The sequence below is a fragment of the Hypanus sabinus genome, chromosome 8 (genome assembly GCF_030144855.1).
Source record: "Hypanus sabinus isolate sHypSab1 chromosome 8, sHypSab1.hap1, whole genome shotgun sequence".
NCBI lineage: Eukaryota > Metazoa > Chordata > Chondrichthyes > Myliobatiformes > Dasyatidae > Hypanus > Hypanus sabinus.
The window spans coordinates 124,532,663-124,555,480 of NC_082713.1; the positions used below are offsets into that span (position 1 = coordinate 124,532,663).

The following is a 22,818-nucleotide window of genomic DNA, read 5'->3' on the forward strand; positions in this document are numbered from 1 at the left end:
GTGAATATAGAAAAGCTTAACTCAAGTGGATGACAAAGTTTCAATCATGGCTCTTAAAAGGAGAATTGACAAATACAATGAAGAAAAAGCGTGCAAGGCAATTGGGAAAGAGTTGTGGAATGGAACCGCCTGGAAAGAATTCAGATCCCTTGATTCTTGCAGTGACTCCTCTCTTAAGGCAGTTGCCATGAGTCCAGAAATCATGGCAAAGGGCTACCAAAGCCAGAAACATCAAGAACTAGCAGGAACAATTAACTGAAGGCTTTAAATCAGAGGTGAGACTCACCAGTTAAATATCTACGAAGCAGACTTAAAAGTGAGACAAAGCTAGTGGTCATTTAAAATCATTTACCTGTGCTAGCTTGAAATAAACCACCAATCTGATAAGGTGATTCCAAGCAGTAGCAGCTTTCAGTGCTTAAAAAATAAAAATGGTCCAAGGTCACATGTTCCCACCATCACATACACAGAGTGCACAGTGAAGGAGTAGCCAGGAATGATTCTGGCAGGAACACAAATGCTACTTGAATGGTGATGAGGCAGACTTATCCAACATCTCCATGCAGCCTTTCAGAAATATTCATAACATGAGCAGAAAGAGCTGTCTTCAACACAGACAAGTCATTATAGCTATCCTGGGCTTACTGACACAATAGGAAATTGATACCATCTTACCCTAAAGAAAAAAATCAGTCACCAATTTTATTTCAACTCTTTAGAAATAAGCAATCAAATGAGCTGAAAATTTTAATGAAGAACAGTATAGGAATGCCAAGGATCCAAGTTAAGAGCAAACTGGCCCAGAAATTCAGTGAAAATCAATTGTTGTACAATACAGTAATGACTATTTGCTCCTGGAACTGGTGCTTGAAAACTTGGAAGTGCTAGTGTATTGGTTTTGGACAAGTATCTTAGCCTATACTCCAGATGCTGCATATGGAGGAAATCTACTCAATTCAGGGCTATGGTAGGATTTGGTGAGTCACTGTGATATGTGGCTGGGGTTATTACTGTTGACCAAATCAAAGCTAGTGATGAATCAGCATATAGGAGAGAAGTTGAAGGTCCAGTTGAGTGGTGCCAGAACAAAACTTCTTACCCAATGTCAACAAGACCAAGAAGCCAATTATTGACTCCAGGAAGAGGAAACTGGAGGTTCATGAGCCAGTTCTCATTGGGGATCAGAGGTGGAGTTAACATTTCAGAAGATTGTGAACATTCAGCATGTCATCTAAAACTCTGACAAACCTCTACAGATATGTTGAGGAGAGTTTATTGACTAGTTGCATCACAGCTTGGTATGGAAATACCCATTCTCTTGTATGGAAAATCCACACAAAAAAAAATGATGGATGCAGTCCAGTCCATCATGGCTAAAGCCCTCCCCACCATCAAGGATGTGCTCCCCATCCATGATCCAAGCCAAGCTCTCTTTTCACTGCTCCATCAGGAAGGTGGTACAGGGGCCTCAGGACCTATTCTACCAGGTTCAAGAAAAGTTATTATTGCTCAACCATCAGTATTGGAAAAGTCTGGTAATAGCTGAAGGTAAGGGGCACTCCACATGGAGTGACTGTGACCTCTGGACAGTGCTGGGTGGGTTCAAGTGAGGGCCATGTGCTTGGTAGATAAATATTATGGATGAGGGTGGTGGTGTAGTAGGTGAAGTAGCTAAACTTCAATAAGTAAGGGACACCCCTTTAAAACTTGCCACTGAAGACCAAGCAGTATTATATCTGTTTTAGGGTGGCCAAAGCAAGCGCGTTTTAGAATTACATTAACCAATTTCACTCCACATGATTAGGCATTACATTATTTACTGCTTATCTGATGAGAAAAAGCGATACACGAATTGTGACACTGTGCTCAGTTGAATGTCTGGAAAGGTGGAGATTCAACCCAAAACCCAACTATAATTTTCATGAATGAATGGCAATTTTGTTCCACTCCAAGAAAATCTATCTTCCTATATGCAGCACTGAAAGGAAAGTGAACAACACTACATAAAACAATATCTAGGTTTTTCACGTGACTTCTTCATCAAAACTTCATCATGGCCAATATACTATTTTCAAAGTGAAACTATTATGTCTTATCAAGAAAAAGTGCTCCTCAATTTCCCAACTTCATAGTTGTATTATCCTGCTGTGTTTGAAATGGTTGAACCTTTTCTGTACACAAATAACTTATTTTTAGTGTACCTTCATGGAATATACAAATGGCCCTCTTCAAATAATGCCATGAGAATTTTTAAATTCATCTATTTATCAGGATGACAAACCTCCAAGAAACAGCATCTCCGAGATCCAACAATTTTTTTTTATTATACACAGAGTTGAAAGTGATTATCAAGTAAACAAATCTATAGTAAAGAGGGAGAGGAGCAACATAATCAAACAAGCTTAAGTAAGTTTCAGACGTACTTTTTCTCCAGAGTATCCATGTATTCTTTCTTCTTCCTTCTGCTTTCTTGAGCAGAGATCTGCAGAAAACAAATATTAGAAACACAGAATATTAACAACATAAAGTATAGAAATAGGCCCTTCAGCCTAACGTCCACACCAACCAAGGTGCACACTATACTTGTCCCATTTGCCAGTATTAAGCCCATAACCCTCCAAGTCTTTTCTTTCTACATACCTGTCCAAATGCATTTTAAATGTTGATAGTGTACCTGCTTCATCTACTTTTTCTGCAGCTTGTTCCCATAACCCCACTGTGTGCAGAAAGAAGTTGTCCCTTAAATCTTTCCTACTCACTGTTTACCTAAGCTTTCCAGTTTTGTTTGTTCCCTTTCCCTGGGAAAAAGTCTATGTGCTATCATCCTATCCACGCTCCTCATGATCACACAGTTCTCTGAAGACCACAAGACATAGGAGCAAAATTAAGCCATTCAACGCATCAGCTCTGCTCCAGCATTCGATCATGGTTGATTTATTTTCCCTCTCAACTTTATTCTTCTGCCTTCTCTCCATAGCCTTTGCACTCTTACTAATTAAAAACCCAAGGTCTCCTATGTTCCAAGGAATAAAATCCTAGCCTGCCAAACCTCTACATATATAACTCAGGCCCACAAGACTTTGGAAAACTATTGTTACTCATGTGGTATCTCTAGAATACTATATTTAGGATGGAGAATAGATTATGAATTATAATCATGATCTTGCACTTAATTTAATTTCATTTATATGTGACAGTGCCATTAAGTGGCATTTACCAATAACCCGATTACCAATGCCAACTTTGGGGTGCCACCAGGATATCTCAAAAGCCGGCCACAACTTTAGTGGCATTTATTGTTGGAGGCTGGGTGGAAGAGATTAGGGACAGGGATTTAAGAGATCTGTTACTAAGGGAAGCTGGACAGTCAATTCTATAGAAATGAGTTAAAGGAGTCAGAGTGGGCAAGACGAGACAGACAGAATGAGATTTCTTAAGGTTTATCTACAATAATTGATCCACTAGGATTAATTTGTGCTGTCACAGACATGTTGCTATTTCTGTATTTCAGCTTATTTTGCAGGCAAAGTTTAATAATTTACTGAGATTTTAAAAAAAGGGTCTATTTAAAAATCCCTAATAGTAAACAAAATGTTCCTATAGTTAGAAGCAGGAAGACACAAGCTTGATAAAGAAAGAAACATCTCATTACTTTGTTCTTAATCTTTCTTCGTATTTTCTTGAGTGCTTTCTCTTCTGCTTTTGTAAGTGGCAGTTTGACAGGAACTGGGTATCCTTCAGCAATCAGTGTGCGCTTCTCCTCTTCTGTCAGAATCAAAGGTCCTGATGAACCTTGCAACTTCTAGAGCAAAGAATGATTCAGTTATTTTTAGTTATAAAGAATTTTATTCAAATCCAACTTATTTGTATATTAACAATTACCGGTTGTGAGTGTGGTTTGCTTTATTGTTTGGAATCTGATGCAGAAGCACATTGATGTAGGATGGACACTCTTCAGAGAATACCACTTAACAGCTTCACAGGGAGGCCTAAGCAATTTCTCAGTCTTAATGTAATAGTATAAGTATTGGTTTTGGTTTATTATTGTCACATGTACCAAGAGAAAGTGAAAAGCTTGTCTTGCATACTGTTCATACAGATCAAATCGTTCCATAGGGCATTAAGCTAGAATAACACAGAACAACAGCAATACAGAATAAAGTGTAAAAGCTACCAAAAAAGTGCAGTGCAGGATCTAAACAAGGTAGATTGTGAAGCCGAGAGCCCATCTTAAAACATAACAGGCCCCATTCAATCTGATAACAGTTGGATAGGAACTGTCTGATCCTGATGGTATGTGCATTCAGACTTTTGTATTAACGGGAGAGGGGAGAAGAGAGGAAGGCATGGGTGAAGTCAATTATGCTGGTGGCTTTACTGAGGTGCTGAGAAGTATGGACCGAATCTGTGGAGGGGAGACTGGTTTCCATCATGTACTGAGCAGTGTCCACAAATCTCTGCAATTTCTCAGTCATATGTAGAGCTGATGCCATACCAAGCTGTTATGCACCCAGACAGAATGCTTTCTAAGGTGCATTGATAAAAATTGGGTCAGAGTTGACAGGTGCATGCTGACTTCCTTTACCTTATTGAGGGAGTAGGGGTATTTGTGAGCTTTCTTGGCCATGGTATCAATACGATTGAACCAGGACAGGCTACTGGTAAAATTCACACCAAGGAACTTGAAGCTCTCAACACTTTCAACCTCAATACCACGGATGTAGACAGAAGCATATGCACCACCTCCTTTTCTAGTCAATAGCTTTTATTGACATCAGGGAAAAGTTGTTGTCATGATACCATGTCACTAAGCCGTCTATCTCCTTCCTGTACGTCATCATATTTGAGATGCAGCACATTCTGGTGGCATTGCTTGCCAACCTTTTAGATGGAGTTAGAGCAGAATCTGGCCATGCAGTTATGTGTGTACTATAGAATACAGGGGGCTGTGAATGCAACTTCATGAAGTATCAATGCTTAGTATAATCATGATGGAGGTGTTGCTGCCTATCTTTACTGATTGTGGTCTGTTGGTCAGGATATAGATATATAACTTCAATGGAAGTAAAATTAAACCAAAATTTAGACAAAACAATTCAGTAAATTTCTCAACAGGTGTATTACAATTTCTCAAGTTTCAGTTTTCAAACTAACAAATAGGTAGTGTCCTGTACTCAATGCCAGGCTTTACGTGTAGCTTCCTATAAGATGTGACAAAGAATAGGGGTCCAGGTTCACTTATTAGTAATAATTTGTGACTTACATGTGGTGCAGTGAGAAGTGGGGAGCTGGACAAAGCAGATGGTGCACGTGTTATAACTTTTCCTGTGGACTGTGGCTCAACAGGGTCTGGTGACTGAATAGAACGTGTTGGGCTTTGTCCACACTCACAGTCGCTGCCATGACTACTTGGTGGGGTTGGTGGTAGTTGCACAATATCTGTTCCTAATGCAAAGAAAGGCAAAGAAGAAAAACAGTATTGTTCATCTTGCATCTTAAGTCGACTGCCTTCAGGATAGAACGAACCAGTTGTACAGACATGCAAAAGATTAAAAACTTGTACTTTCATCAATAGATTTAACCTTGTACAATAAATTTACAATTAATTCATTTATGAGAATAATATTGTGCCTAAGAAAATTAATGATTTCTTCATCCTTTATGCTCTTTGCATTTCACAAGGTTACTTGACAATGATTACATAAATTGCTTTGACATCAAGCCTTAAATGGCTATCAATTTCTTATAACTTAGTTATTAATGTGCTCTTGAAAGAAGGATGCAAGGATCTTCTAATTCAAAAGCTTTAACAAGCCACTGGGAGCTGAAAATAAACAGCTTTGAGTAGGAGACTTCCTATTTATCGAGAAATCAATTAAATGCTATGATCCTTATTGCAAGAGCTTGCAAAAGACCAGAATCAATGATCATGTGATTAAAAAAATAAAGATTTAAAAGCCCTGTACACTACAAGGACAAATTGAAAAAGATGACGAGTTCCTGTTTTTCGGGTCTTGAAGAAAGTGAGAGTAATAGGAATCCACGGGGAGGGGTTTAAATTAAATTGGAAAGGGGATGGCCTTGGCATGTAGTAGTAGTAGTGGAGGAGATGAGCAAGGCGTATAATGGCAGATAACACTAGAGTAGGAAATTTTATGCTGCAGCAGATTACGACCCATGAAGAAATCAGAGATGGATTTTGAATGCAAATGTACAGACTTAGAAAGTAGTGATGACAATTTAAATGTGGTCCAAAAATTGTAGGAATTATACAGAGGTATGCAAGAACTGTACAGTAATGTCAGGAAACATTAATTTTTAAAAACATTAATGGGGAACAGTAGAGGAAATAGCAAACATAGGAAGAAAGATCTGAAACATGCTTAGAACATTCAGTGTGCCCTTGTCACAACTGGAATGGAGGTGTTACAAGATTCAGTTGTGGGGTATTGAGTTGCTAAATGCCAGTCCAAGAACACGTGGAGAACAGCAACAATTCGATCACAAGGCTTGGTTTGGTAAAGGAGAAGGGCAAGGAGCATTGTGAAGTAGAAACAGTTTTTTGGAAGAAGGCTCAGTTTAAAAGGATGAAAGAATCTAATCACAGTAAAGTGGAACTCATGACTGGTAGATAAAACAGGCAGATATCAGAACATCTAAACACTTTTAAAGAGAAGATGTTTCAACTATAGGCCAGCTATAGGTGAAAAACACAGAGTAAAGAAAGCTAGCTATTTCAAAAATGTGATTCAACAAATGAAGTTGATGTAGTGAATAATTCAACTACAACTAAGCTGAATATAAGGTGACAGGAGGTGAAAAGGAATGCAAAATAACCCAAAAAAAAACAAGAATAACCAATTCTAAAAATTTTATAGGTGTGAAAATTGCAAGCTGTCAGTAGGAGGAGGCTGGGGTCAATTGGGACCAAGGTAACCTGTGCAAAGAGGCAGATGCCAAGGCTGGAATACAAAGTAGGTATTTACAATCAGTCTTTACAAAGGAAAGAATGATGCTAATATTTCCATAGCAGTAGTTATAAATGATTTTTTTTTAAAAAGGGGGAAACATTAGGAAACCTCTCTATGCTAAAAGAAAACTACACCTGGTCCAGGAGGGATAGAAGCTAAATCGCCAAGAGAAATGGGAATGGAGATTGTGAAAGGACTCAATATAATCTTTTTACATTGTACTTCCTAGAAACTGTTTGGAGGTGCCAGTGAAATGGAAAAAGGCAAAAATAATTTCCTTGCTCCAAAGAGAGTATAAATCAGGCAATTGCATGATAGTCAATTTTATCTTGGTGATGGAGAAACTTTAAGAAATAATAATTAGGGAAAGATTACCAACTCATTCTTCTTCAATGGCTGTTAATGGATTTAAAGGAAAATTATGTTTGATTGAATCATCTGAATTTCTTGATTAGCAAGTATAGAAGGCTGATGAAACAATGTATTGTTAAATGTGGGCTGAATATCTAGACAGACAAAAGACCAAAAAAGGCTAGGATTTTCGGCTGCAATACTCTTTAGTGGCTAGAGAATAATTGCACACATTGTAATCCTCTGAATTTTGCTGATAGTTCAAATTCCTTTTTCAGGAAAGCAGCTTGAGCATAAGAAATGCAAGAGAACACTCAAGAAGAAAATTGGGGAAGGAGCTGAAACATGTGAGGTTGTTCTGTGAAGGAGAATCCTAAGGACTTCTGCAGATACAGTATATTAAGAGGAAAAGGATCCTAAGGGACAAAAATGGTCCGCTGGAAGATCAGAGTACTAATCTATGTATGGGGCTGAAAGAGATGGGAGAAGATCTTAAATGGATTTTTTTGCATCTGTATTTACTCGAGAGATGGATAGAAACTATAGATGTGAGAAAATGCACCAGCAAGGTACTGTTCCCTATATAGGTTACAGAGGAGGATGTATTTGCTGTCTTGAGGTAAATTGGGGTGGATAAATGCCCAAGCCCTGACAATGTGTTCCATTGGAATCTGTGGGAGGCTAGTACAGAAATTCCAGGGGCCCAAGCAGAGACATTTAAAGCATTCTTAGCCACGAGTGAGGTCCCAGAAAACTGAAGGATAGCTAATGCTGTTCCATTGTTTAAGAAAGGCTCTAAGAAAAAACCAGGAAATTATAGGCAGGTGAGCCTGACATCAGTAGTGGGAAAGTTATTGGAAGGTATTCTAAGGGACCAGATAAACAAATATTTGGACAGATAGAGGCTAATTAAGCAGAGTCAACAAGGCCTTGTTCATGGCAAGTCATGTCTAACCAATTTTATAGAGTTTGAGAAAGTTACCAGGAAAGTTGATGAAGGCAAGGCAGTCATTGTTGTCTACATGGAAGGTCTTTGACAAGGTTCTGCATGGGAGGTTGGTTAGGAAGGTTCAGGAACCTGGCATTGAAGGTGAGGTAGTAAATTGAATTAAGGACACTGGCTTCTCAGAAGAAGCCAGATAGTGGTGGTAGATGGTTGCCTCTCTGACTGGAGACCTGTGACTAGTGGTATGCCGCAGAGACCAGTGCAAATGATCTGGATGAAAATATGGTAAGCTGGATCAGCAAATTTGTGGATGACACCAAGAGTGGGGGTTTAGTAGATAGCGTGGAAAACTATCAAAGCTTGCAGCGGGAACCAGACCGACTGGAAAAATGAGCTGAAAAATGACAGATGAAATTTACTGCATACACACGTGAGGTGTTGCACTTTGAGAGGATCAAACACAGTTGGTGAAGCCTAATTTGGAATATTGTGTGAGGTTTGGTTACATAGCTATTGGAAAGATGTAAATATGATTGAAAAAGTGTGGAGATAATTTACAAGGATGTTACTGGGATTTGAGGACCCGAGTTATAGGGAAAGGTTCAACTGGTTAGGACTTTATTCCCTAGAATGTAGAAGATTGAGGAGAGATTTTAAAAGTATACAAAATTATAAGGAATATAGATAGGGTAAATACAAGCACACTTTTTCCATTGAGATTAGGTGAGACTACAACTGAAGGTCACAGGTTAAGGATGAAAGGTGAAATGTTTAAGGGGAACACGAGGGGGAACTTCACTCAGAGGATGAGAACGTGGAACGAACTGCCAACACAACTGGTGAATGTGGAGTCAATTTCAAAATTTAAGAGAAATTTGGAACATATATAGATGAGAGGGGTATGGAGCACTCTGATCCAGGTGCCGGTCAATGGGACTAAGCAGATTAATGGGTCGGCATAGACTAAATGGGCCAAAGGGTTGTTTCTGTGCTGTAGTGTTCTTTGATTCTATAACTAAATGTGTTGCTATGATTCTTGGAAAAGTTGTACAACATTTTGAAAGGAACTCAAATGGTTGCTTGTAAATATTCCTACTATACTGATCAATGGTAATTTATTCCGGGCTCCATCAGAATAACTACTTGGTTTTCTTTTGGTTAATACCTGCGTAGTTGCAGTTTTGTGTCCCAAATGATTATAATTTGCACATTTCATTTTATTTATATTTGTCCCAGGTAGAATGTGCAGAGGACTGTCACCACATCTGTCTAATGTGAAAACAATTTATCTTGCATAAATTACTGCACTTTTAATTTCTGCCTTCAAAATTTAAAAAGTTAGCCATGTAGGCATTTAGCAGGACTGTAATGTTGGTTCCAGCATTTGGACAATGCCTCTAATTTATCAGTAATCTATCTCACCTTCCTTTGGAGACAGGTTGAGGAACTGATCCACCTCATGTGGCTCCAACTTTATCTTTGGAACAATCTTCTGAGCGCTGCTGTTAGTCTGAAAGAACACAACATGGAAGCATGAAATTATGATCACCAAAGCAGAGTTTGAGAAGCTATCACTATGAGGACTAGGTTGCATAGCTCTCTTGACACAGATGCAGGCAATTTCCCATGGGTTAGTTTTAATTAGAGCCTTTTGAGGAAGTGAGCAATTGTTTATTCAGGAAGCATTTCTACAAACAATTCAAATTGGAAAGATGTGGGCTCATATTAATTTAATAGAATTTTTCTATCCTTTGAAGGAAGAGCCAAGACATTATAGTTACATTTTCTTTCCAAAATTTAGTTCAATTGAAAAAATTGAAACCAGTTTCAGAAGCAAAACATGATCCACATACAACTCTATATCAAGCATCTAGCTCACAACACCAAGGATAAATTCTGCCCCCTTTTGGTCTAATTCATAACACTGTTAGACCTTGTTAAATATCTAACCTGCATGATACCTCCTAGATTTGGGCAGAGGAGCTTACTAGTCAAGTCATACAGAAATGTGCACTTTGGATGATACTTTAATTAATACTGAACCCAAAAGTAAAAATAATCTAAGAAAGTGTTCTGCCGAGTTTCTACATTAATTATTCTGATTCAATGAAATTATTTTGTTACATTTATATTTCACTGCTCAATAGGATTTGGCTAACTATGTGAATGATAATTACTCTGCATAATTAACTTGAAGACTAACTTGTAATAGGTCGCTGATCTTCAATAGACATTGAGAATTAAAATGATTTTTAAGACATGGCACAAAGCTAAAGAGCAAGTGTAACAAGCATGAGTGACTGTAAATGATAATCACTATTTAGCTAATGATAATCAAGAAAGTGCAGATGCTGGATATGTCTGAAATAGACTGTAAAGGACTGGAAAGACTCGGATCTGTCAGGAGGCACCAAAAGAGAAGCAGAGCTAAAATTTCAGGTTTAAAACTGTTCTTCAGACATGGGAGAGAAAGTAAATTAGTCTTAAGTTGCAGAGTGGTAGGAATAGGGCTGGAGAAGGTGAAACCATGGATAGAACAAAGGGAAATTTCTGATGGAGCGGAGCTAAGATTGGTGAGTGAGGCAGGCAGCTACAGATAGGTCAGAAAGTAGTGGGCAACTGTAAGTTCAAGGTTATGCATGCAGAATGAACAAGGCAGTCACCTAATTTGCCTTTATTTTCTTCAATGCAAAGAACAACACAAGTATTGAATAGAATAATCTAACTGGATGAAGTGCAAGTGAGTTGTCCTTCACCTCAAGGAACCAATTGGGTGGTAGAAAAGGAATTAGGTAATTCACCGTGTACTGCATCTTCATGGTTGCACTGGAAAGTACTATGAAAAGGAGACTCATTGGTGGAGATGAAGAGTGGACCCAAGAGTCAGAAATGGTGCTTTTGAAATGCTGAAAGGAGTGGAAGGAATGAGAGCAAAAGAGATGTGATGAAACTGTAAAGAATGTAGTGGAAAATTTAAAAGGATGACCCTTTCATTGTCCGTTGCAGATGGAGTGGCATGTGAGAATTAAGAAGCTCTATTCTTGTACTGTTTGGGAGGAAAGGGGTGGAGAGTAAAAGTCTGCAAAATAGATGGGACATAGTCAAAGGCTTTATCAAAATAAATGATGAGGGAATGCCAAGGTTAGTGAAAAAAAAAATTCCTCAGAGGCACCTGTCCAAATGTCTGGTCATCAATAAAGGTAAAGCAGACAAGAAAACACTAGGAAAATGGTAGTCATGGGAATCTGTGAACTCGTAATGAATATTAATCACTGACCTATTTTTTTGAGACGCAGACAGAGAAATAGAAGAGAAGGAAAAGTCAGAAATGGACCATACGAGGTTAAGACAAAGGAGGAATTTGCAGTTATAGTAGCAATATTTGAGTTCTATACAAGTGGAGAAAGCAGTATGAATAAAATGGGAAAAAATGAGTTGAAGGTAGGGCTGAAACAGGAATATTCCATCCACAACTTGGGATCATTTGGGTGTCATATTACCTTTGAAAGCGAGTGGAATGGGAAGAAAATTTGTTTAGGGTGACAATGTAGCATTTAATGAATTTTTGAAAAACTTAATCTACAAAGCATTCACTTTCCAGCAGGGACCAACATTGCAACAGGATCAGAAATCTGCAAATATTTTGACTTTATCAATCCTAACTGAATTATAAGATCCTAGGAGTCCTAGAAAAGCTAATATAAAGACACAAAGTAAACCTCACCTGAATAGTAGAAACTGAATCAAGACCAGATTCATTCACCGAGGACACGTCCAATTTGTACGTGTTTAGTGTAATATCCAGGACTGTAGATGTCGCTGCATTTGTTAAGGTGACTGAAGGAGCAAGGCAGTTATCAGCAAGGAGAGCTTCATGTTTCATTGAGATTGGCTTTAGATCAGAGCTCACTGACCAGGATTCACACTCCATTTCTGCAGGGAAGAATTTAAAGTACTTAAAATTTCAGATTTTAAATTTGATTGCAATGAAAATATATAATAATCTTCCTAGCATGATTTCCTAAAGTAGTGTCAATAGCGACATTCAGTACCATTAAAGTGACTGCTCATGCAGCAGATACAGGTAGTCCCAAGTTATGAACGTCTGACTTACGGACAACTCGTACTTACGAACCGAGGAAGGAGAACGCCGTCCGCCATTTTAAGTCAGATCGCGAAGCCGTACGCCATTTTAAGTTGTTGCCGTTGACACTATGCTGAGTGTTTAACTTTGTGTTTGGCTTAAATTTTTCTTAGTAAGGTTCACCCTGACCCATGCCCCCCCCCCCCCATTCTGGTCAGATGGTGGTGCAGTGAGATCAGCGCCGGGCTCAAGAATGGAGGTTCAATCCAGTGACAGACCACTACCGTGCTGGGTTGATGTCGATCCAGTGACTCCCATACCATCCGTGCCGGGTTGATGTTGAGCTCGCAACTCGACCTTGTAAAAAAAAACATTGCCACCTCCAGTTTAAATACCCACGTGGAATATTGTGGAGGATCAAATGCCCAAACCCAGCACAGCCCCTGCTTATCCCATTTAGCCTGACTCCGTGCAGTGGTCCTTAGGACCCAGCGGACCTCAGGAGCCAGTGCAGCTCGGGACCCTCCGCCTGCAGTGTTCCTGTTCCACTGACGGGAAGTGATTGCGATTGAAAATAAAGTGGAAATAATAAAGCGTTTGGAAAGAGGTGAAACACCATCGGTCATTGGAAAAGCGTTAGGCTACAGTCGGTCAATGATCGGAACTATTTTAAAGGATAACAGATAAAATGTTAATAATGGAGCATGTGAAACACCCTACCCCGATGAAAGTTAATAATTATTACTAAGCAACACAGTGGTTTAATTATTGGAATACATATGTTTTATTTGCATGGAAAGGTAAATATGTACTACATATTAGGACAAACGTTTCATGAACTGATGCTAAATAATACCTGATGTACTTGTTCTGACTATGTACAAATCCGACTTAAAGACAGACTCAGGAACGGAACTCATATGTAAACCAGGGACTGCCTGTATTTCTTTTCTGTTGGTACCAGTCCATTGAGTCACAGGTTTACTATCTAAACTTTCTGAATATATTTGGCTGCATTGATGATTGCCATGAGCTGCTTGCGCAGGCTCAAAGTAAAGATGATAAGGACACTAGATTCTAGATTCATGTCAATGATTTCATTTAATATTATTGCTGGTATTCATATGTATTGTGGTTTTAATACGTCTACATGCACCTTTGGGTTAGAGTGAAAGTTGAAAACAAATCTAACAAATTAGCACAAATTCAGAATTTGAAGAAATGCACACAGCCAACTTTCCTATTCTTTCTGACCTCTCATCAACAAATCTACTTGACTTCTTCAAAATGATTAACCAGCTACAAACTGTGAGAAGGTTTAAGGTATGGATTTATTGTCATTTATTACATACTTGTTTACACTGCAAACAAAAAATATTGCAAACTTAAGAGGAGCCTGTAAAGAATGTTATTTTCCAAAAAAAAAACAAAATCAGCTCAACCAGGGAAAAATAATTAAAGACTTCACACAGAAAATACAAAAATAGTAAATGAGATTGTTCAGTAGTCTATATGTCCTTTGAATACTAGGTACAGCATTTGTTAAATCATAGTACTCTTTAAGCATTGCTAATATATTTGACATCTTCAGAAATGTCATGGAAAGGAACTGTAGTTATTAAAAGTTGAAAAGAAATGTGGGAAATAGAGGTTCACTATTACCAATGCAAGGCCTACAAACTTCTTCCTTCAAACCGGGCATCAAGTAACTGGAGTTCTAATTATATTATAATAGAACCATCTAAATTATATTGTAGACACACAGAGATTTACAATGCATATGGTTGTCTTGGCACTGAATTAATTACTCTGGAGTTCTTACAACTGTTTAAGGCAAAATGTTTCAATTTTATATTTATTTCTCAGTGCAAAATCTTCCAAAAGAAGCCCATTATCTATTTGGGAGATTTTTTAAAATAAACAGCTATGATCCAAATGTGGGTTGATGGGATCAGACAGACTAACAGTTTGCAAGGACTGGATGGGCTGTAGGGCCTGATTCTGTGCTGCAGTGCTCTATGACTCTACCATTAGGGAACAATTAAATATTCTTGGCCACTAAAGCACACAACTCTGTTATAATTCCTAAATAACTAAGAAGGCAGACACTATTTTGACATCAAAATTCATAAAGATGCAGTGTTCTTCCCTTCTATGTCAATTTGTGCTTATCCTGGCCAACTATGGGCAAACACAGTGAAGACAGATCCACATCCTTGCTGATTGCTCTCAGATTGGATGTAATCTGATACTGCAAAAACAAAAGCATCTGACCCTTGCAAAAGATTAACACTGTAAAATGATAACTTGGAACAGGAGTCAGACCAGTTACTCACATTTTCATCTGATACAGTCCCTGATGGTAGGTTAATCCAGAAGACTGAGACACAGGAGATCCATAGTGACTTGGTAAAATGGATTCAAGAGTAGCTTGGCCATAGAAAATAACAAGTAGTGGTGAAGGAGTGTTTCTCTGACCGGAGGTCTGTGACCATGTTATTCTACATGAACCTCTTATTTGTGCTATATACAAATGATTTGGATGAAAATATAGATAGACGATTAGTAAATTTGCAGATGACACAAAAAACTTATGCGGTTATGGATAGTGAAGACGGTTGTCAAAGGATATAACAGGATATGGATCTGTTGGAGATATGGCAGTTAAGAATTTAATCCAGACAGATGTGAGATCCTTTGGCAAGTTAAATGGCAGGATCCTTCGGAGTACATGTGTACAAAACGATCTTGAGTAAAGAGGCTGATAAAGGATTACTCTATGCTTGTCTTCATCGATCAGGGCACAGGGTATAAAAGTTAGGAAGTAAAGTTTCAACTACATAAATTTTTCACTATGCCACATTTCTAGTATTGTTCACAGTTTTGGTCAGCAATTTGCTGAAAGGATATGGAGGCTTTGGAAAGGTGAAGAAGAGGTCCACCAGGAAATTGCCTGGATTAGTGAGTATTAACCATGACAGGGTAGACAAACTTAGGTTGCTTTCTCTGTAGTGTCAGAGGCTGAGGGGAGACTTCATAGAAGTTTATAATATCACTAGAAGTACAGCTAGGGAATTTTTCCCTGAGGCGGAGATGTCAAATACTAGAGGACACAGCTTTAAGGTGAGAGTGTGATAGTTTAAAGAAGATGTGCAAGACAATTTTGTTTTTTTTCCCCTCAGAAAGAGCACAGAGTATGATAGATGCTTGAAATGCACAGCTGGGACAGTGGTAGAACCAGATATGATAGTGATGTTTAAGAGGTATTTAGCTATTTTGGGCAAATGAGACCACATGGAATATAGGGATATTGATCTTGAGCAAGCAGATAAGATGTTCAATTTGGCATCATGGTCAGCACAAACACTGTGGGCTGAATAGCCTGCTCCTGTCCTAATTTACATTCTATATGTGGTTTGTAATAGTTTACTCTAATCTGGTCTTCATGCAAGAACTGTGACTAGAGCAGGAGTAGGCCATCTGGCCCACTGAGCTTGCCCCACCATTCAATAAGATAATGGCTGATCTGTCCGTAAACTCAGCTCCATCTATCTGCCTTTTCCCCTGAACCCTCAATTCCCCTACTATGTAAAAATCTATCTAACAGTATCTTAAATATATTTAGTGAAGAAGCCTCAACTGCTGCCCTGGGCGGAGAATTCCACAGATTCACCACTCTCTGGGAAAAACAGTTTCTCCTCATCTCCGTCCTAAATCTTCTCCCCTGAATCTTGAGGCAATGTCCCCTAGTTCTAGTCTCACCTACCAATGGAAACAACTTTCCTACTTCTATCTTATCTATCCCTTTCAAAATTTTGTATGTTTCTGTAAGATCCCCTCTCATTCTTCTGAATTCCAGAGAGTATAGTCCCAGGCGACTCAATCTCTCCTTATAAGTTAACCCCTTCATCTCTAGAATCAACCTGGTGCACCTCCTCTGCACTGCCTCCAAAGCCAGTATATCCTTCCTCAGGTATGGAGACCAGAACTGCACACAGTACTCCAGGTGCGGCCTCACCAGTACCTTGTATAGTTGCAGCATGACCTCCCTGCTCTTAAATTCAATCCCTCTAGCAATGAAGGCCAACATTCCATTTGCCTTCTTAATAACCTGTTGTACCTGCAAGTCAAATTTTTGCAATTCATGCACAAGCACTCCCAAGTCCCTCTGCACAACAGCATGCTGCAAACTTTCACTATTTAAATAATAATCTTCTCTTCCATTATTTCTTATTTATTACCAGTGTTGTATTCCATCTACCAGACCTTGGTCCATTAACTTAACCTATCTATCTCCCTCTACAGACTCTCCACATCCTCTGTACAATTTGCCTTTCCACTCAATTTAGTGTCATCAGAAAATTTTGCTACGCTACACTCAGTCCCATCTTCCAAATCATCAATGTAAATAGTAAACAGCTGCGGACCCAGCACCAACCCCTACGGCACCCCGCTCACCACTGACTGCCAACCAGAGAAACACCCATTTATGCCAACTCTCTGCCTTCTATTGGTTAACCAATCCACTATCCATGCCAATACACTTCCTCCAACTCCATGCATCTTATTCCTCCATGTATCTTATTTACAAGTCTTTATTCGGCACCTTATCAAATGCCTTTTGGAAATTCAATTATACAACATCCACCTGTTTCCCTCTGTCCACTGCACTCATTGTATCCTCAAAGGACTCCAGTAAGTTTGTCAAACAGGACTTGCCCTTTCTGAATCCATGCTGTGTCTGTCTAATGGAACCACTCCTTTCTAAATGTTTTGCTATTTCTTCCTTAATGACAGCTTCAAGCACTTCCCTGGTTACAGATGTGAAGCTAGCTGGCCTATAGTTGCCCGTCTTTTGCCTTCATTCTTTTTTAAAAAGTGGTGTGACATTTGTTGTCTTCCAATCCGCCAGGACCTGCCCAGAGTCTAGAGAATTTTGGTAAATGATTACCAACTCGTCTACTATAACCTCTGCCAATTCCCTCAGCACCCTGGGATGCATCCCAACAGGACCAGGGAACTTATCTGTCTTCAGGCCCTCTAGTTTGCTCATCACTATCTCTGTAGTGACAGTGATTTTATCGGGGTCCTCACCTCCCATTTCGTCCATAACATTATTCTTTGGCATATTAGATGTGTCCTCCACCGTGAAGACCGACACAAGATAGTCGTTCAATGCCTCAGCCATTTCCTTATCACCCAATATCAATTTCCCCTTCTCGTCTTCCAAGGGACCTACGTTGTGCTCATGAATTATTTCAAAACTGGACCCACTTGTTTTTCACTTCCTTAAATTAACCCTTAGGTCAATTTAAGGGTTCCTTTTGACTCTAAAGTTTAGAGGATCACAACCCAGATTAGTTTAAGTAGGATAATTTTAAGGTAAAGTTACATTCTCGAGATGCAAGGTAAAATAGTACCAAACAACTACCAAGCTCACTACAATTAAGAAACAGTCCACCTGCGTCTTCAAGTATGCTTCCCATTAGTCAAAATCTTGGCTGATCTATTTCAACTTAAGTTATACTGCCCCATCTCCATATCCCTTGATTCCCTTAATGTGCAGAAATATCAAACTCAGTAATTCAATAACTGTTCCAACACAGCTCTCCAGGACATAGAATTCCAAAGATCTTGGATCTTCATGTTGAGTGAAGAAATTTCTCTGCATTTCAGTCCTAAATGGCCTACCTGTTGACCATGACCATTGGTCCTACACTTATCAGCCAAGCAAAATATCTTCCCTGTCATACCCCCAGGGAATTTTAGAAGTTTCAATGAGTTCACTCTTCATCCTTCAAAACCATTGAGATTAAATGCTTAGTCTACTTAATTTCCTCTCCTCTCAAATGCAAAACTGCCATCCTAGGAACCAATCTGGTGAATCTTTGATGTACTTACTCTATAACAAACATATCACCTTTTACATAAGGAAACCAAGACTGTACAATACCACTACACGCCATGCAATCACAATCTGATATCCATCACTCAGATCTTCTTGTATAAAGGCTTACATACCAATTGTCTTATTTATTGCCTTGCTGCATGTTTACATGGGTAGAAGGAAACCTAAGTTGCTTTCAACATCAACATTTCTCAAAAATGGTCACAACTACATAATACTCTGCTTTTCTGTCTCATACACCTCATATTTTGCCAAATTAAATCTTCCATTTGCCATCTCCACACATAGCTCTTCACACCTAGCTCATCTATAGCGTAATCCCATTAAACCTCATTTTTGCTTGATCTATTGCCAACATCAATGTTGGGAATTACTTTTAAAATCCCGGATTACTAGGACACCTCTGAATGGATTTAATAATTTTCATTTGCAGAAATATTCATCACAAAATAGAATCAAATCATAACATTCCCATTCAAAATGATTTCTGATCCAAGAAAGATACTAATCAAAGAAAGTGCACATTTTTTAAAACTTTAAAATATTCTAAACCTATTTTAATTCAACTTCAAACCTAAAGAAAGCAAAATATAAATACCTTCACTAAAATCATCTTCAGTTGAAAGCTGTGTGAGTGGAGACTGGGGTCTGGAGTCACCAGCTAAGGAATAGCTATGTTCAGCCTGAATATGAGGAGCAGGTGAGAGCTCTGCATCCATCAGTTCATTTTTATCAGAAAGGAAAGGATCGTTGAAAAGATGGCCCAGCATGTCCTTGGAAAATTCATCCAACATCTCTGTGAAGTGCTGAGGAGAAATGCAGATGAAAAATTTTAAATCTTTAAGTATACTTAAACAAACCTTTAAACTTTGTCATGATGACATTTTCAGGAAATATAGTTTGTCATACAGTAACAGCCAAAGGCCCATGTTAGTAGCTCAGTTTTTCCTTCTTCCAAGAATTCCTAAACTACTAGGCCATTTCTACAGTCTTGACATGCACTTCACTGCTTCAATGTGTCCCTCTAATTGTTTTCTCTCTGGAATCCTGCTAAGCTATCAACTGCATAGCTTCATTAACAGCTTATCACCATGGTCTCACCTTTAGAGATACTCCTTTTGACTTTCCTCCCTTCTCTCTGCACAAATTAAAACTAACATGTTTTCCTTCATTAGCAGTTCTAATGATGAATGGTAAATCAACCCGAAATATTAACAGTTTCTACTTTCACAGATGCTGCCTGACCTGCTCAGTGTGTTTTTATTTCAAATTAATGGGTGTGCTAATAACAAGCTACCGTTGCAACTTTGCTGTCAATGGATAACCAATGGAGAGAATTATTCATTGAGAAAAAATCCAGTCAATTTAGTCAATGTTTGTGCAGTTCTTGGTTTAATATCAGAACTGACCATTAGTTCAGGTACTATATACTTGCATGCACATTCTAACAGCAGAATCCAGAAAGTATTTTCTTGCCTTGAACCCAGAAGTGAGATTTTCTGATTACTTCTTTTTTAGTGATTAAATATGATTCAAGAAGTCAGATAAATGTGTACAGAGAGTGAATGTAACATTTTTAAATGCCATCAAATGTCTGTCAATAAGTACATGCCTATGGTCGGAGTCGATTTGGTGGGCTGCATATCTCTATCACTAAGTTATAAAACGTGCACTCAGATGATTTTCCAACCTCCGAGAAGTAAAACAACATGAGAAATGGTCTCCCTTTAGTTTTGTGGGATTAGTAATTAAATGATATAGAATATGTGTATCATCCAAAAATGGAATACGCCAATTTGCTTGAACTGCTCAACACTATGCAAGCCCACCCAGAAATTTAAAGATGTGAATACCAAAATTCATTTGTGTTGAGAATGCAAGTAAGGTTCAGGGATTTTCTTTCAACTCCCAGAAGAGTATTAAGGCTTCACTCCAAATGCAAGAATAAAAGACAAAAAATAAGAATGATAGCACATTCATAAACAGTCAAAACTATATTGGAAATTTTGCTGATTGGGATCATAGATTGACCCAATCTTCAATTTTACATGTAATGCTTTCTATATTATAGTAAATGATTCTTTTTTGAAATGTGGTCCAATGTTTAGGGACATTCTGTTAAGGAACAAGAAAGATGCTATATAAATTCAAGTCCTGCTCTTGTATAGAGTTGGAGCAAACTTCGAAAATTTGCTTTTAAGGTTCATGGACTTTTTTTGGAGAAGGACTTCACTTCAAAAATACCTCCATTTCCATTGGATTTGAGTTGTGTGCAGAATATGACAAATAGTCCATTGCTTAATCGGGCTTACAGTACTCAAGGATGAAGGAAGGTTTCATTTGCTACATATGCATTAAAATGTCATGGTTTGCTTGGATGCAGTTTGGAATTTCAATTGAAAAACCTGTAGTATTAACTTAGTTCTGTTTCCTCTTCACAAATGCTGCATGATCTGCTGGGTATTTCCAGGATTCTCTTGTTTCAGATCTCTAGCCAACGAGTTCCTTTGTTTTTTCTCTCCCCCCCCCCCCACCCCGATTCATCCACTGGCACTGAAAGTAAGCTTATTTCTGGGGCAACATTGGATTCAGTCTTACCACAAGCATTTCCTTTCCAACTTTAAAACTTAAAACATAATTTTATTCTCACTGTATCAGTTGCAATGACGTTTTTCTTTCTATAGATATCAACTGACCTGCAGTGTGTTTTTAGAATTTATTTGTGCTCCAAGAATCTTGATATTTGGTTTTGCAGTTCTTCTTGTTGGACTGATTTCTTTCAATTTCAATTGAAGTAATTGATGTCACTGTTGAAGTTGACAATAGCAGGGCAAGGAAGGATTTCTTAAAGTTATACAGCAGACTGAGTCTTCAAGGTCTTGAGAGATATGCATTTGTTTGTAGATTAATAAAGTTTTTCAATAAATGTGTGAGTTGCTGACAGTGTGTTGGAGCTTCTTGATGGGTGGGATAGAATGGCAATATTTGACAACACTGCTAACTGCTCAGTTAGAGCCAATATGAAGGACCTGGTGACTGCCTGGACAGCTGGAGTACACCTAGCTGTACTGATTCTGATTCCTCAGTAAGCTTTATGTGTCAGTTTGATGAAAGTGGTATCCTAAGTATTCTTGTGCTGGGTCCCCATGTAGTACCTGAAATTTTCTGGATAATGTTAACTTCTGCTCTGATCTTGATTGCAATCTCAGTAATCTATCAAAAGTCACTTTAAGATACATTGGAGTTGGCTTTGGTATTACCTCTTGACAGAATACACTGTTGATTAATACAATTCTCAGGCAGTTTGCAAGATAGAATTCAGTAAGCATGAACTTCTGTGGGTTTCTTCACAGCCACCACTTTTGGAAGTATTAAGCCCTTGAAGCTGACACTGGTGTTTTAAGGGTCCTCCTCGTCTGAGTTTTCATCTGCATACAAAAGCCATATCACCAGTGTAGGCAAGTTTCCTTAGTACTTTACCAGGTGTACTCACTGCTGTCACTATAAGTGATAAAAGGAAGGACACTCCAAGGAAGTCAACTACTGAGGATACATGGCTTTCTGATCTAATTCCAAAGATGAACCTTCAGGACTTTTAGTTAAAAAGTGCTTATAGGCTGTAACTGCACATGCCACCAATTTGGCGAGTTATGTAATTAGCTGATCAGAGACTGATAAATGTGACTCATTTTGGATCTGACAACATCTGCAAAATCAAGGAATTGATTGAGTTCTGGGAGAGGAAGTCAAGAGCTCACATATCAGTCCTCATTGAAGTCAGTGGTGAAAAGGGTGAGTAGTTTCAAATTCCTGGGTGTCTGTATCTTGGAGTATCTATCCTGGGCAAAACAAAGAAGGCACACCAATGGTTCTACTTCATTAAGAATTTGAGGAGATTTGGTATGCCATCAAATTTTCTTTAGATGTATTGTGGAGAGCATTCTGACTGGTTGCATCATAGCCTGGTATGGAGGCTCCGTTGCAAAAGATCATAAAAGACTGCAGAAGGTTATAAACTCAGTCATCTCCATCACGTGCACAAACACTCCCACCATCGAGGACAACTTGAGGTGTACATTAAGGTGGCAGCATCCATCATAAGGATCCTCACCATCCGGGATGCGCTGTTTTCTTGTTACTACCATTGTGGAGCAAGTAGAGGAGCCTGAATATCCACATTCAATGACTCTGGCACAGCTTATACCTCTCTGCCATCAGATTTCTGAACAGTCCATAACAATACTAATTATTCCTTTTTTATTGCATTATTTTGTAATGGATATTAATTCTATGTCATGGAATTGAACTATTGACAAAATTTGTTTTTTTGCACCAATCTGTGAAAATAAATCTGATGCTGATTAAGCTCAAATTCCACCTCAACATTCATTGAAAAATGTTGGTTATTACTGGTCTAGTGCGACCAAAATTTACTGTGTTAAATATCTCTTAGTACAAAGCATTTTTATTTTTGTTATCAGCAACCACTAGAGGGAGTTGAGCAATGCAATCACAACAAGTGTCCTTGCAATCTGGATATTGCAGGAAGGGCAACGGA

The 22,818-nt window shown here is 38.5% G+C and overlaps 1 protein-coding gene across 2 annotated transcripts in view; it reads right to left on the bottom strand.

The window, feature by feature from the left end:
* The window catches only part of creb3l2 (cAMP responsive element binding protein 3-like 2), a 74,291-nt gene that overhangs the window by 22,609 nt on the left and 28,864 nt on the right, over nucleotides 1-22,818 (bottom strand). For both annotated transcript variants that reach the window (XM_059977766.1, XM_059977767.1), the window contains exons 2-7: nucleotides 18,859-19,066; nucleotides 11,993-12,201; nucleotides 9,691-9,778; nucleotides 5,264-5,445; nucleotides 3,653-3,802; nucleotides 2,424-2,482 (exon numbers count right to left, since the gene is read on the bottom strand). In XM_059977766.1, coding sequence (XP_059833749.1) covers nucleotides 2,424-2,482; nucleotides 3,653-3,802; nucleotides 5,264-5,445; nucleotides 9,691-9,778; nucleotides 11,993-12,201; nucleotides 18,859-19,066 — 896 coding nt within the window. The remainder of the gene's footprint in view (nucleotides 1-2,423; nucleotides 2,483-3,652; nucleotides 3,803-5,263; nucleotides 5,446-9,690; nucleotides 9,779-11,992; nucleotides 12,202-18,858; nucleotides 19,067-22,818) is intronic.